Source organism: Triturus cristatus, chromosome 8 (genome assembly GCF_964204655.1).
Source record: "Triturus cristatus chromosome 8, aTriCri1.1, whole genome shotgun sequence".
Lineage (NCBI taxonomy): Eukaryota > Metazoa > Chordata > Amphibia > Caudata > Salamandridae > Triturus > Triturus cristatus.
In genome coordinates this window covers 11,768,336-11,782,176 of record NC_140591.1, presented here as the reverse complement: position 1 = coordinate 11,782,176, position 13,841 = coordinate 11,768,336, and the positions used below count along the sequence as shown (strand labels likewise).

Sequence of the window (13,841 nt, the reverse complement as noted above, 5' to 3'; positions counted from 1 at the left end):
TCCCAAAAGTCATGGATATGGTAAGAGAGAAAAAAGTGGACAAAAAAGAATTTGGACCATCATACAGAAGCCTTTACCTGTCCTAGCAGTTCAAGGAACAAGAACTGTACTTTTGCCGCCTCTTGCCGGGAAAAAGGAGAGAAGATCTGTCTCAATCGACTTAATCAAACCACACTATGTGGTTTACACATTTTAAAGTTTTTTTAGAAATGTTTTAGAAGTTTTAAACATTTTAGCTAAACAAATGTTTTTATAAACTTTGTGCATACCAATATCTAGTTAGACAGGTAGTACGGTGATAAGTTACATATGTCCTCCAGTCGGAAGAGGAGTGGGTGTTATATTCCATATAAGTACCCTATATAGGCACAGATAACACTGCAACCTTTCACCTATATTCTTCCCTACATTACATACATAACGGTTCTTAAGGACTGACCTTTTACCTAGATACAACACTGCATTCAGAACATGGGTTTTTCCCTAGTTCAAATCTCATACATTAGGCCCGACGTCAGATCCACAAACACGCAAGCAGCAGATTACGGACTTTCTGAACTTTCTCAAAAAGACTTACCTGGTATCGCCTTGGGTAGAGCTCTGGGTAATTACTGGGATAATGTTCTTTCTTTTCTGGCTAGGCTTAGTTATAACTTATAGCATGCTTATTAATGAGCGATACCTTCAACAAAGAACAGCTGCTGAAAAAGTAAATTTGATTCTGAAGCCACATCAATCTTTCTCATCAGTGAAAATTATAGCAGTTCCTATACCGGATGGTATAGTTTGGGACAAGGTTGATTTCGATATATTCGGTCCAACAGAACTTTTAAAACATTTCTCATGTATTTAAAATTTCATTGAGTGATATCATTACCTCCAGTCCATTTTCTGAAAATTGAGACTCTGAAACTGTTAATAGCATGTTGTCTGATTTAATGAAAACTGCTGCATTTCCAAACACTGAAATGTTAGAAAGAACTTCAGACTATGGTACTTTGTACTGTTACCAACATTATGGTAATCATTTCTTGCACAAATCTATAACACCTAGAAATGTTTTTGATTACCACCAGTGGGAACATTGCCATACACCACCGAAAGATAGTTCGCAAACGTTTGCAAAGAAATTCTCATATTTTTCACGGTTTAATACTTCTGACCCGACGTCATTTTATTATAAAGTCGCATCCACATCGGCACAGTAAATTATGTTGACTAACACTAGACAGATTTACTCTGCTTCCTTTATCGCCCAATTTTCTGAACAGGGTTTTGACCTACGGAAGCACACAATAGACTTAAAATCAGTCTGGGGTTCTGGAGACTGGCAAGTACAGAGAACAGAAGCGCTATTTAGAGCATGCCTCATTCCACAGCAGATTATATTTCTAAATGACACTGTGCAACAGACATCCTGTCTTGGACTAGCCAAGAACAAGGACCTGAACACACCACATCAACACTTACAGAAGTAAAACAGCACTTATCCTTACTCACACATGCCATGGATCTTAGGGATTTTTTACAAGGTCCCAAGAAACCACTTCCGAAACGTTTCATATATATACTGGCATTTATGCTGCCTACAATGACATTTTGAAAATATCACAACAAGAGGCGCCACAGAGAGAATATATATTAACTTAGAGAAGGCATTAGCGGTAGTGGATAATGGGTTAACAACTTAGACCTCCAGGATATATTTTTTAGGCAACATTGTATCTTCTGCAATAGACATACTGGAACAAGATTGTGGTGCAGCGTTACCTAAATAATTTCCAGTCAAATACTCGTATATAATTGATGCAAACAACGTTCCTTTTGCTCAAATCCCTGGAGTGGGGGAATAGAGTAATTCCAAACATGGAACGTAGATTAGGACTAATCCTAGCAGCACATGAAGGGATAGCGTCTGCCCATGCAGGTGTTTCTGCCACAGTATTGTTATTAAAACAAAGATATTGGTGGCCCGGCATTAGGAAACAGACCAAAAACTATGTTTTGGAATATGAAATATGCCAACAGTTGAAAGTCTCTACAGTGAAACTTCCTGAGCAGACACCCCTGTTAATTTCAGATAAACCATTAGCTTGTGTTTACCTGGATCACTGCGGTCCCTTGCAATTTAGGGATGGAAACTATAAATATATCATGGTCGCAGTGGATTAGTGTTCAAGGTTCCTATGGATGTGGCCTCAGCGCTCAACTGACGCTCGAACTGTTATAAAAGATTTGCAAGACTTTATCGGCACATACGCAATTGGCACGCTATATTCTGACCAGGGCCCTGCATTTAGCTCTCAAGCTTACAAAGAAGCCATGGCCAGTTTGGGCGTTGCATTGCGGTTCTCCTCTCCGTTTCATCTTGACGGTAATTCTGTTGTGGAAAGGAAAAACCGGGACATAAAGCAGCATAACAGCTAGGGTATTAGGTTCGGGAGATGGGTGGGTCAAACATTTATATGGGGTCCAGCGCGCAATAAACAACTTGCCAAGAAGTTCTCTAGGGGGTGTCACTCCATGTGAAGTCCTATTTGGGACAAGAATGTGGGTTCCAGATCTGGAATGTGGAATCTGGAATGTGGAATCTGGAATGTGGAATCTGGAATTTGAAAGGCACAGTGGTGGAAAATAAACCATTTGATATCAAAGATCGTTTGTCTGTTTTCTAGGACTTAAATGAACTAAGATCGAAACAAAGCAACATATTCCTGAAGCCAACCACCACTGGGGAAATTCCAGCCGTCCCAGCAAGGCCTGTCTGGATCCCAAAGCTTGGGGATCTAGTCAGAGAGAAGATCGTGGACAAGAAGGAATTTGGGACTTCTTACAGACAACCACTACCTGTCCTAGCCAAGAACAGTTCTTCTGCCGCCCCTTGCTGGAAAAAAGGAGAAAAGATTTGTGTCAATCGACCTCATCAAACCACACTATGTGGCCAATACTAAGCAGTAGGCCTCGTGGACTCTGACCAAGTAACAGACGCACTCCACTAGCTACTATCCAAGAGGTTCAAACTGAAAGACTCATCATCATCGAGAATTCAGCAGTAAGAAATGAAGGACTAAGCAACAATGCTATGGAACTCATTCCTCTTGAAACCCAAATAACAGTTCGTCCTGATACACCTGTTTACACCAATGTAACACGTGATCAACTGGTACCAGTGATTTCAACGAATCCTGATGCAATTTCAACCATTGACAGAACTGCCTTTGGCTATTTCATTAACTTTGATACGTTTTCTGATTTTCCAAGCGAACCGGAAACGATGCCAGCCGAAAAGACTTTCAAAGAACGAGCACAATACTTTTTTCATCTCCTGAAAAAGACTTATCTGGTTTCACCATGGATTGAACTATGGATTATTTCTGGAATACTTTTCTTTCTGCTTTGGCTAGCTTTAGTAATGAATCCGAGCATGCTGATAGATGGAAGATATATTCACTTGGACACAGAAAGCAAAAATGTGAACTTATTTTTGAAACCACACAAATCATCCCATCGTGAAGAAAGAGACTTGTCAGCAGTCAACATCACAGCCGTTCCTATACAAGATGGTATAGTTTGGTAGAAAACTGATTATGATATTTTCGGCCCGTCAGAACTTTTGAAGATTCCAAACTTATTTAAAATTTCATTGAGTGACTTTATTACCTCCAGTACGTATTCTGATGATTGGGACTTGAGACTGTTAATAACATGATATCTGATCTAGAGAGGTCTGCTGCATTCTCTAACCATGAATACTTAATGGGTTCAACAGACTATGAACAGCTTTATTGTTACAACCACTATGGTCATCATTTCTTGCATAGATCTGCAACACCTAGAAATGTATTTATGTATAACCAATGGGAACATTGTCCTACACCACCAAGGGGTAGCTCAAAAACATTTGCAATGAAGTTTCCATACTTTTCAGGGTACAATACATCCAATCCGGAAACATTTTTCTTTAAAAATATGAACAAAACGAAAAATATGTTAACTAATACAAAACAGATTTATTCTGCAGCCTTTATTGCCCAACTGTCTAGACAGGGTTTTGACTTTTGGAAAGTCAAAATTGACACAAAATCTGTCTGGGGTACAAAAGATTGGCAAGTGCAGGGGATAGAAGCTTTCTTTAGAGCCTGCATCATCCCACAGCAAATAATATTTTTAAATGACACTGTCCAGCAAACGTCTTGCCTTGGGTTAGCCAAGATCAAAGACATGAACACACCGTCCATACCTACACCTGCAAGTAATAGGGGGAGGTCGACGTACATACTATTTTACAAAACAACAGATCAGATCCTGAATGGGAAAAATGGTTGCTCTGGCCAACAGACACAAACATCTGTCAAGAAAGATTCCTGAACAGAATACAGGGTTTTACAATCAATAGGCCAGACACACGTTATGTTCAAAGACAGCATCCAGGGGTAGTAACAACATACAGTGTAGGGAAATTATGCCTTGATTGTCTACAGAAATCTACACTAGAGGATGTGAAACAAAACTTATCTTTACTTAAAGAAGACGCAGACCTTAGGGATTTCTTGCTTGCTCCAAGAAAACCACGTCAAGAACGTTTCATATATGCCGGCATTTATGCTGCTTATAATGAAATATGGAAGGTTACCCAAGCAGACGCCGCAGAAAGAATACGAGAAATTGATCGTATTAATTTAGAGAAATCTCTCGCTGTGGTCAACAATGGGTTAACAACTCTGTCATCCAGGATTTATTCCCTGGGCAACATTGTATCCTCTGCTATAGACATTGTGGAACAAGATTTGGTCCTGCTGCGACAAGGGCAGTCTCAATTACGTTCTATTCTGTTATTAGGCTGGACGCTACAAAACGTGCGTGCAGGCTATGTGCCTTGGCGTTTCATCAACACGTCTTTTCTGTTCTCAGAACACAATCTTACTGATAAACAGGTCAAACTGGCACAAAGGGGAGCAAAGTATACAGTGCTGAGCATTGAAAAACTGGATAAATTGCCATTTAGCAGAAAAACCAGCTACTGAATGGATCATTCATGGCAAAATAACTCTGCCTGTTACAACTTCCCATTTTCAGTATTTCCTCAAACAAATGCAAGCAGGCAAATATGAAAGGTTGGGTAAAGAATACATCAAGACATCCTGGGATTTACCTTACACACACAGATGTTGGAGTGGGGGCGTGAAGTGTTTCTTAGCAGTACACACTGTGCAAATGCACTGAGCGGTTCACTCATATGTCGGGATATTAGTTTACACGGAGCCTGTAGTGGTTCTACTGCAAATTTGTCCTGCCACCTGCAAGGTTCACCGGCAGAAGTGATTAATCCAATCTTTGGTCAACTTTCAAGTGGGAGTTACCTCATGTCGAATGTTCAGAGCTCCTGTGGTAATGGTTGGCTCCAGGGTCACTTGCTGTATGCAAGTTTTGTTCCCCCCAAATAGACAGTCAGGGAGTCGCCTTTATGGCCTTCACTGAACATCTCCTCTATACAAATTGATACTTTAAGCAGAATGAAGGCCATTCTTTTACAACAAACCGTGCCTTTGACCTCGGCCAAAGAAACCTATGATCTTCAAGTCGCAAGGACTTCGGCTGAGATACAGGCTCTGTTACGTACAAACTGCCCTACACATTTCACAGAAATGTTGGGACGTATCTTAAACATGTCTGATATGAGCGGTATTCTGCATGTATTTAAGACCATATGTTCAGGACAGTTAACACCTTTTCAAGCAGTCCTCGGAATCATTCCAAACTTCATGCACTCGGTGTTTGGTGGTCCGCTGCTAATTCTAGCACTTGTTGCAGGAATCCTGTTTTTATTCCTACTACTACGCTATGGCAAGCCAATCCACCAGCGTCACTCCCAGCACCTTGGAGAAAGCTTTCCTGGAAAGGAAGTGTTGTGAGCGCATAGTACAACTTTTGGGCTTACCTCGTCTACGAGAATTAAATACCACATGGTTTCTGTCATTCAGACCAATCTGGCAAGATTGTATCTTACCTGTTCTACGCTGCCTGCTATGCGGTGAAGAATGCATGCTAGACGTCTGTTTATCACTCCCATCATACTCTGCTGGACCCGATAAGGGCCCATGCTCTGTGTTGTCTCCAGATGCTACCAATCCTGATGACGGCATTCGTTGAGATCTCACAGACGCAACATGCTACTGCTGAGGTACGAGATGGATCAACGGGCACACAGGTAACGTTTGAAAGGAACATTGCTACTGGCGATGCTTCACATCTATGTGCAGTTAATCTTCTAAACAAGGTATTCTAACTATCACCGACATCGGTAGACGATCTTTTGTCTACAGGAATAGAGCATTTCATGTTTTCACCAGCCCCTTACACTGACTTTTGATTCGGCTCACAGTGTACCAAGAAAGCTATGAATTTGGCCTTCATTTTTTCAAAACAAAGACAAACCTTGGAATTTTTTTTCATACCATTTTTTTTCTCTAAATTTTGAATTTTTCTTTTTATGGCAAAGTAATATGCTTAAAGTAGAACTAATTATAGGGAACAGACTTCTTTGAACACTTCCAGGGACACATTATCACCTTTTATTCACAACAATTTCATTTATGTAACATGACATGAAATGGCTTTGATCTTTTCTTCTGTAATTATGAATCATTTCATCATATGTGTATATGTTTCTGTTCATTCATTTAACTTCCACTGTAAATATATGCTTAGTATGAAACATTGCTTAATATGTACAGCATCTTTGCATTTCATGTCCAGCAAATGTTTTTATAGTATGCTTTTACAAATGTTTTTAGCAACATGTGGTACTCCATTTTCTATGTTTAGCATTTTAATGTTTAGCATTTCGTACTATTGATCATTCATTAGTGGAGTAGGTGTTGTGTTTCGATTTAGATATCCGTATATTGGTTTTACTAAATCATGCCCTTATATAGGCACAATTTGCATTGCCCTTATTTAGGCATAGAATCCCAGTCCTTATTTAGACATGCTATCCAAATACAGGCATGGTCACCTACATCCGTCCATCCCACGTCACAACGAGTTCTTAGAAACCAGACCCTTAAGCCTTTGGCACTTTCCCTAGCTAGGATTATTGATTTCTCCAAGAACTCATTTATTATGCATGAACTACTATTTCTTAGGGGTTCATTCATGATGTCTTCCTCTGCCCGACTTTACTTCAATGCTAACATTCCTAAGCACTTTCCAGGTATAAATATACCTTCCCTTACCATGGCAAACCATGGCTCAACTGCACAGCTCGATACGGCTCACCACAGCAAGTTTGGGAGGAATTTGAGTCGCCGCCTGATGCACTGACCAGACGTTGTCATCCCTGCTTGCAGAGAATCCAGCTTCCAGTGTTCTGAGTCCCTTCGCGGGGTGTTAGAGTTTGAGACCCGGAAAGAGATTCCCACCTCTCTCAATCTAAGGTATGGAGCTGACTAGAACCTAGAGGGACTCTTGGCATAGGCAAAACTATAGCTTACCATACTATAGAATACAGCACTTATTTCTTACCTTGTACTAAACTTAGGTTAGGTACACTGGGGTAGAACTATTTAGAAGCATCAGACGAGTATCCACTTTTTAGCCCATGTTATTAATGTATGTATATATGAATATATGTCATAGCTAGAAGACAATGCTATTGCAGTATTATTTCTTCTTACTGCTTACGCTGTACGTATTATATCTCGCATACTGTCTTGCGATTGTAACAGCTCATATCTCTTACACGAGAAACAAGAGTGTTCAATAAATTCTTTTTATTGAAACGCCCGTCTATCTATTTCTGTGTAACTCTGAAGAAACTAAGCATGCACGATTGACTGAGTGAAACTGTTATCTATTGTTTCCACGATTCTGAGATTGTTCTGACTCTAAGGGAAACAAAGTTGTCATGTTTATACGGTTGTCAGAGACTAATCCCCTCTTGTTCATTCGAGAAGTTTCTAGTGACCTCTGAGTTAGCTGGCACACAAAGTAATTAAGTTTAATGTACTCGATAGAGGCATACTGACCTCAGTCCTATGCCACAACTATAGTGTATTTTATTCCAATGCGCAGAACCTATAAGGGAAATAGGAACTACACTACAGGATCAGGGTTGTCATGTTCGAAGGTTGCCAAAAACTATTCTCTCCCAGATAAGAGGAGATTCTAGTGGCACTGTGAGCTAGCTGATACAGGCAGGCTAAGATACCCGGTAGGGGTACACGAAATCAGGCTGCCATCATTGACACAGTTTATGTTATCCAAACGTGCAGAACCTATATAGGTATATACGAACTACACTTCACCTTCAAGACACCTCTGTTTAAAGAGTACTTCTGCTTGCTTCCCATAGGCCTTTTCCTTCATCCAATCAGAAACATCCAATCCAGCCTTTCAGAACACACCAAAGACGGCTTCACACACATGCGCCATGACTTCCACCCCAGTCTCTGGTATACATCTGGTATACATACCTTTGAGCTAGAACTTCTTCAATTGCTCAAACCTCATTTGGTGCATTCACCATCAACACCACCAAGCTGATCTGGCGATTGTTGTGCCACAAGTGTGTGCATTGCTGTGGTGTTGTGTGTAGATTTAGATTCCGTATATAGGTTTCCCGATTTATGCCCTTATATAGGTACAATTCATATTGCCCTTATTTAGACATAGAAAATCCAACCCTTATTTAGGCATTGTCCATGCTAACCAAAATACAGGCATGGTCTCCTACATCCGCCAATCCACGTCACACCGAGTTCTTGGAAAACCAGACTCTTAAGCCTTTAGGAACTTCCCTTGCTTGGATATTGATTTCTCTAAGAACTCATTTATTATGCATGAACATCTATTCCTTAGGGGTTCATTCATGACGTTCCGATGCCCGACTTTTACGTCAATACAGGCATTCCTAAACACCTTCACGGAAGAAATATACCTGCACTTACCCTGGCAAACCACGGTTCCGGAACGGTCCAGTTCGACTGCCGACTTGCGGTTCGCCACGGCAAGTTCGGAAGGTGATCGAGTTCCCGCCTGATGCACTGACCAGACACTGTCACCCTCCTTGCAGAGAATCCAGCTCCAGTGTTTCTGACTCCCCTTGCGGGGTATTAGATATCGAGTCCCGGAAAGAGTTTCCAACCTCACACATTCTAAGGTATGGAGCAGACTAGAACTTAGAGAAACTTTTGGCAACTCTTGGCAAAACTAAAACTATAGCTAGCTATACTTTAGAAAACAGCACCTACTTCATAGCTCGTACTACACTTAGGTTAGGTACACTGGGGTAGAACTATTTAGAAGCATCAGATGAGTATTCACATTTTAGCCTGTGTTATTTATGTATGTATTTTATGAATATATGTCATAGCTACAAAGAATGCTATTGCAGTATTATGTTATCTTACTGCTAACCCTGTACGCATTATACTTCGCAGTCTGTCTTACGATTGTAGCAATTCATATCTCTTGCATGAGAAATAAGACTGTTCAATAAACCCCTTTTTATTGAAACGCCCGTCTCTCTATTTCTGTGCAACTCTGTAGAAACGAAGCATGCACGATGGACTGAGTGAAACTGTTATCTATTGTTTACACGGTTCTGAGATTGTTTTGATTCTAAGGGAAACAAAGTTGTCATGTTTATGCGGTTGTCAGAGACTAATCCCTTCTTGTATATTCGATAACTTTCTTGTGACCTCTGAGTTAGCTGGCACACACAAGTAATTAAGTTTAATGTACTCGATAGAGACATACTGACCTCAGTCCTATGTCAAAACTATAGTGTATATTATTCCAATGCGCAGAGCCTATTAGGGATATAGGAACTACACTACAGTGGAATGTGTAGTAACAGTGTCTGAGGAATAGGGCTCCATGTTGTAGGCAGCTCACAATTGACTGTTCACCTTCCCAAATGATGTCTGACAAGTTCTTTGATTGGCACCTAAGATTTTCGGTGCATCTAAAGTCTTTGGCACTATAAGGTATTAAGTCACCACATAACACACACACTCCATAGGTGGAAGTAATAAAGGTGAGGACGGTTCTCGCCACATTGAATGTTTTGGACAAGTACTTCTCCCAAGACCTCTGCCATATATTCAGAAGTCTCATGATCAAGAGGAGTCAGACGAACGAGTACTAGAGGACGAAGTTTCGCTTCTGAGAAGGATCATCAGGTCTGTGAATAGGTAGTCTGTGGTGAACCGAGTCAAACATGCAGGTTATGCAAAGGGGAGGTCACAAAGAGGGTGTTGTATGAGTGTCACAGTGGACTGGTTCTGCCTTTTCAGGCACATGTCCTTGGACTTCTCTTATAGCTGTATGTGGCTGATCCTTATGTGATGTTGCCCCTTTCAGAAGTTCTCAGAATGAAATGTCCTCTTTCCCTCCTGTAAGAGGTTATGGATGCAGCTTGGCATTTCAATGGAGCTAGCGTCCACCCTGAGGAATAACACATGAATGAAAAATATAGCTTGCTTGGTTCACCAGAAGCAGAGTGCAGAGTAGCAGGTCCAGCGTGTGTCATCCAGATCGCCACAGGCTACTCGTAGACTTTAACATTGCTTTTTCTGCTTTAGAATCTCCCTGCGTAGTGGGACCTGGGCCGCCATCCAGTTGGAGGTCCTCCGCTTGGCATCATCCCAGCTAAAGAGCGGTTTATAACCAAAGTCATTTTGGGCTTTCTTGTAGGAGAAGGTGAATGGGGTGTTGAGCAGGTTGAGCAGATGGCGGTTGGTCGGGGGCACAAATTTCACGAAAGGGCTCAACAAGAGGCTTACCACCTCCATCACAAATGCAAAGGCATAGAGGAGTGAGAGGGGCACACACAGCTTGGGCTCCACCCCAAAGCCGAACTCCTTGCCCAGCTCATGGTTGAAGTCTGAGTAGCTCATGTGTGGGGTGTCATCTGAGATGTAATAGAACTGGCCAGCGATCCCAGCTCCGTGCTCTGGGTCCCTCATAGCCTTGGCGGCTTGAAGGTGTGCCCATGCCACATTGCCCACATAGGCGGGGTTCACAGCAGCCTCCTTCCGGGAGAACCTCTGGAAGACATCTCTGTTCATAATGGCTCCATCCAGATGCATCTGCAAGAACTGACTTTCTTCTCCAAAGATGTACATGCACCGTAAGGCACAGGTCACCATGCTGGTGCCGTTGCTCAGTTGTTGTCCATTGGCTTGCAGCACACACTGCTCAGCGATTCGCTTGCTCTTGCTGTAGGGGAAACTGTCGTTACTGTCATACACTAGGTCTTCGCTGCCATTGATGATAGGGTCCCCTCTCATATTCGGACCGATCGCCTCCACACTGCTAGTATAGATGAAGTACTTCACATTGTTCTCCGTGCAGGCGTCCAACAGCAGCTGGGTACCTTGAAAGGAAGAGACTGTGGTTATTGGGCTGTGAATGGCAGCTTCAAATTAACAAAACCCTTCAAGAGTTTCTAGTAAGAGCATAACTTTCACTATCACATAGTATTTAAGGTTGAGATTTGCTCAGCCAATTAGAATGCTGAGATTACTTACCGGTATCTTTATTACTTTCAGCCCTACTCTTCCACATTACAATCATTACTGTGAGTTGGATCCCATCTCTGAGACAGTATTACATGCTGAGGCAACACCTCGCCCACCCTACCCGGAACAGCCGTCCAATATCCAAGCCTCCATCAACGGCTGAGCACTGCCCAGGGCGCCATGACTGTGCAGCTGACAAGCCATGAAATGTAAGCATAGTGTGAACAGATGCACATCGGCAGAAATAAACCAGTGGTTGTTGGGATGTGAGAAAGCTTCATTTTAGAATGCACTCCACAGCCAACTCCCTTAGTAGCAACAAAGGACCAGTCAGCAGCCCACTACACCCAAAAGGTCAGAGGCCAGCACTGCCCTACAGAAGAGAGTCACCTAGATACAGAGGAACCACCTTCTGCATCTACCACCAGCGCCTCCACGGAGGCTGACCAGCTCAAAGCCTTCAACCATGCCATTCTCCAAGGAAGGGAGGCTGAGCACCACTGGAGGGGACCCCACTAGCAGCAGTGTGGATAAAGAGACACCTGAGCAGGGCCGGTGAGCCAACTGAAGACCACAGGAGAGATTATCTGTGGAGGAAACATGAGAATAAGCAGGCTGACACCCCCATCCCATGAGAAGTAGAAAGAAGAGATGCACGTGTCACAGGAGGAGCAAAGGAACCTGATCCCCCCACGCAGCACACCCAGAAGCAGACAGGATCCACCAAGCATAATAAGGGACAGCAGGAAACAAAAACCACTACTGACAGTCCATTGTTCCCTAAGCACCTTCGACTTCCGGAGACCAACAAATGTGCATATGTGCTACTGAGGAACCCACTCAGAACATGGAGGTGGCAGCACACACGTGCAGGACAGCAACTGACCAATGAGTAAACTCAACTAAGGAGAAAGAGACCTCCTCGCTCCAGCCCAAATTATGTTAGTAAAACAAAAGGTCTTGGCTAAGGCCAGACCTAGTAAGTATATGTATAATTTTAGTAATATCAAAAGGTCTTGGCTAACACTAACTCCAGACCTAAAAATCCAAAAGAAGGGAACAAATCAATGGCTTGAATTACATCCGGAAGAGGGAATCTTTTCCAGGCACTAGTATGTTTGCTTACCACTACTTATTTTTTAGCCACTACTTTTTCATCTTGGTTTAAAACACCATGAGAGTGAATGTCTTTTCCAGCTGTCTCGTTTGTGTACTTTTCTTACCCCCCTCCACAGTGCTCCTTGTTGCTTTTTCTCACCCATTTCCTTCTACATGACCCCCCTTGGTGATGCGCTCACCCTCATGTGCTTCTCCTTCGTTCATTGCTTTCTTGTCGCTTTCATTTCCCATCCGCCCACTCCCTCCTAACCTGCTGTCTTTTTTATTTATTCATCTATTTATTTATTGACCGAGGGCTGCCAGCCCATCCACCTTAAAAATGTTTTTGCGCCACTACTATTTATTTTCATATTTACTAATCTATGTTGGAAATAGAATAAAATCAGGGCACAAGTCGGGCGTACACGCAGGTAAAAGGCATCCATCCACTATTTTCAGGGGGTGGACGTCGTCCACCCTGCGAAGAAGTTGGGCCCCACAGAAATATGCTGAACTTGCCCCGGTGTAATTTTCAGCCACCGGGACATGTTCAGCAGCGCATGCGCATTGTCTGCTTTCCATTCCTAACAGCAACGTGCATGTTTTTTTAGGTCTCGCCTAGGCAGCACTTGCGCTGTCTCTTCAAGACATGCTGTATTCAGGATATGGAGCAAAACCAAAGGGGATAGACGGAGTGTTGAACATTGCAAGCACTCACCCCCAGTCAACTGATCTGGGTTGAATCCATCATCATTCTTTAGCTCACTCCGCCAACCCAGTTCAGACATGGCCATATGCAAATCAGTCTGACCCTGTGCCTCATGGGAACAGTCCAGCTCGAACTGCTAAAACATGTCTTCCCTGGACCGGAAACAAGCATCCTGGGACCGGTTTCTGGCTAATCAGCCGTCATCAGCCAGGCTAGCTTGAATCCAGTGGCAAAGTGAGAAAGGGACCCACGTCTGGGCATACCCTGCCAACTTAGGGAGAACAAAGCAAAACCGAAGGGGATGATGGACGGAGTGTTGAACATTGCAAGCACTCACCCCCAGTCAACTGATCTGGGTTTAATCCATCATCATTCTTTAGCTCACTCCGCCACCCCAGTTCAGACATGGCCATATGCAAATCAGTCTGGCAAATAGGGCACAGGGTCAAGACTGATTTGCATATGGCTGGGTCCAAACTGGAATGGCATGGTGAGCAAAAAAACAATGG

General features: G+C 42.7%; 1 protein-coding gene across 1 annotated transcript in view; it reads right to left on the bottom strand.

Annotated features, from left to right (window-relative positions):
- Positions 1-906: 906 nt before the first annotated feature.
- The window catches only part of LOC146799831 (3 beta-hydroxysteroid dehydrogenase/Delta 5-->4-isomerase-like), a 53,207-nt gene continuing 40,272 nt past the window's right edge, over positions 907-13,841 (bottom strand). Inside the window, exon 3 of the mRNA XM_085620723.1 lies at positions 907-11,380. Within this exon, the coding sequence (XP_085476849.1) occupies positions 10,563-11,380 (818 nt within the window). The 3' untranslated portion in view covers positions 907-10,562. The remainder of the gene's footprint in view (positions 11,381-13,841) is intronic.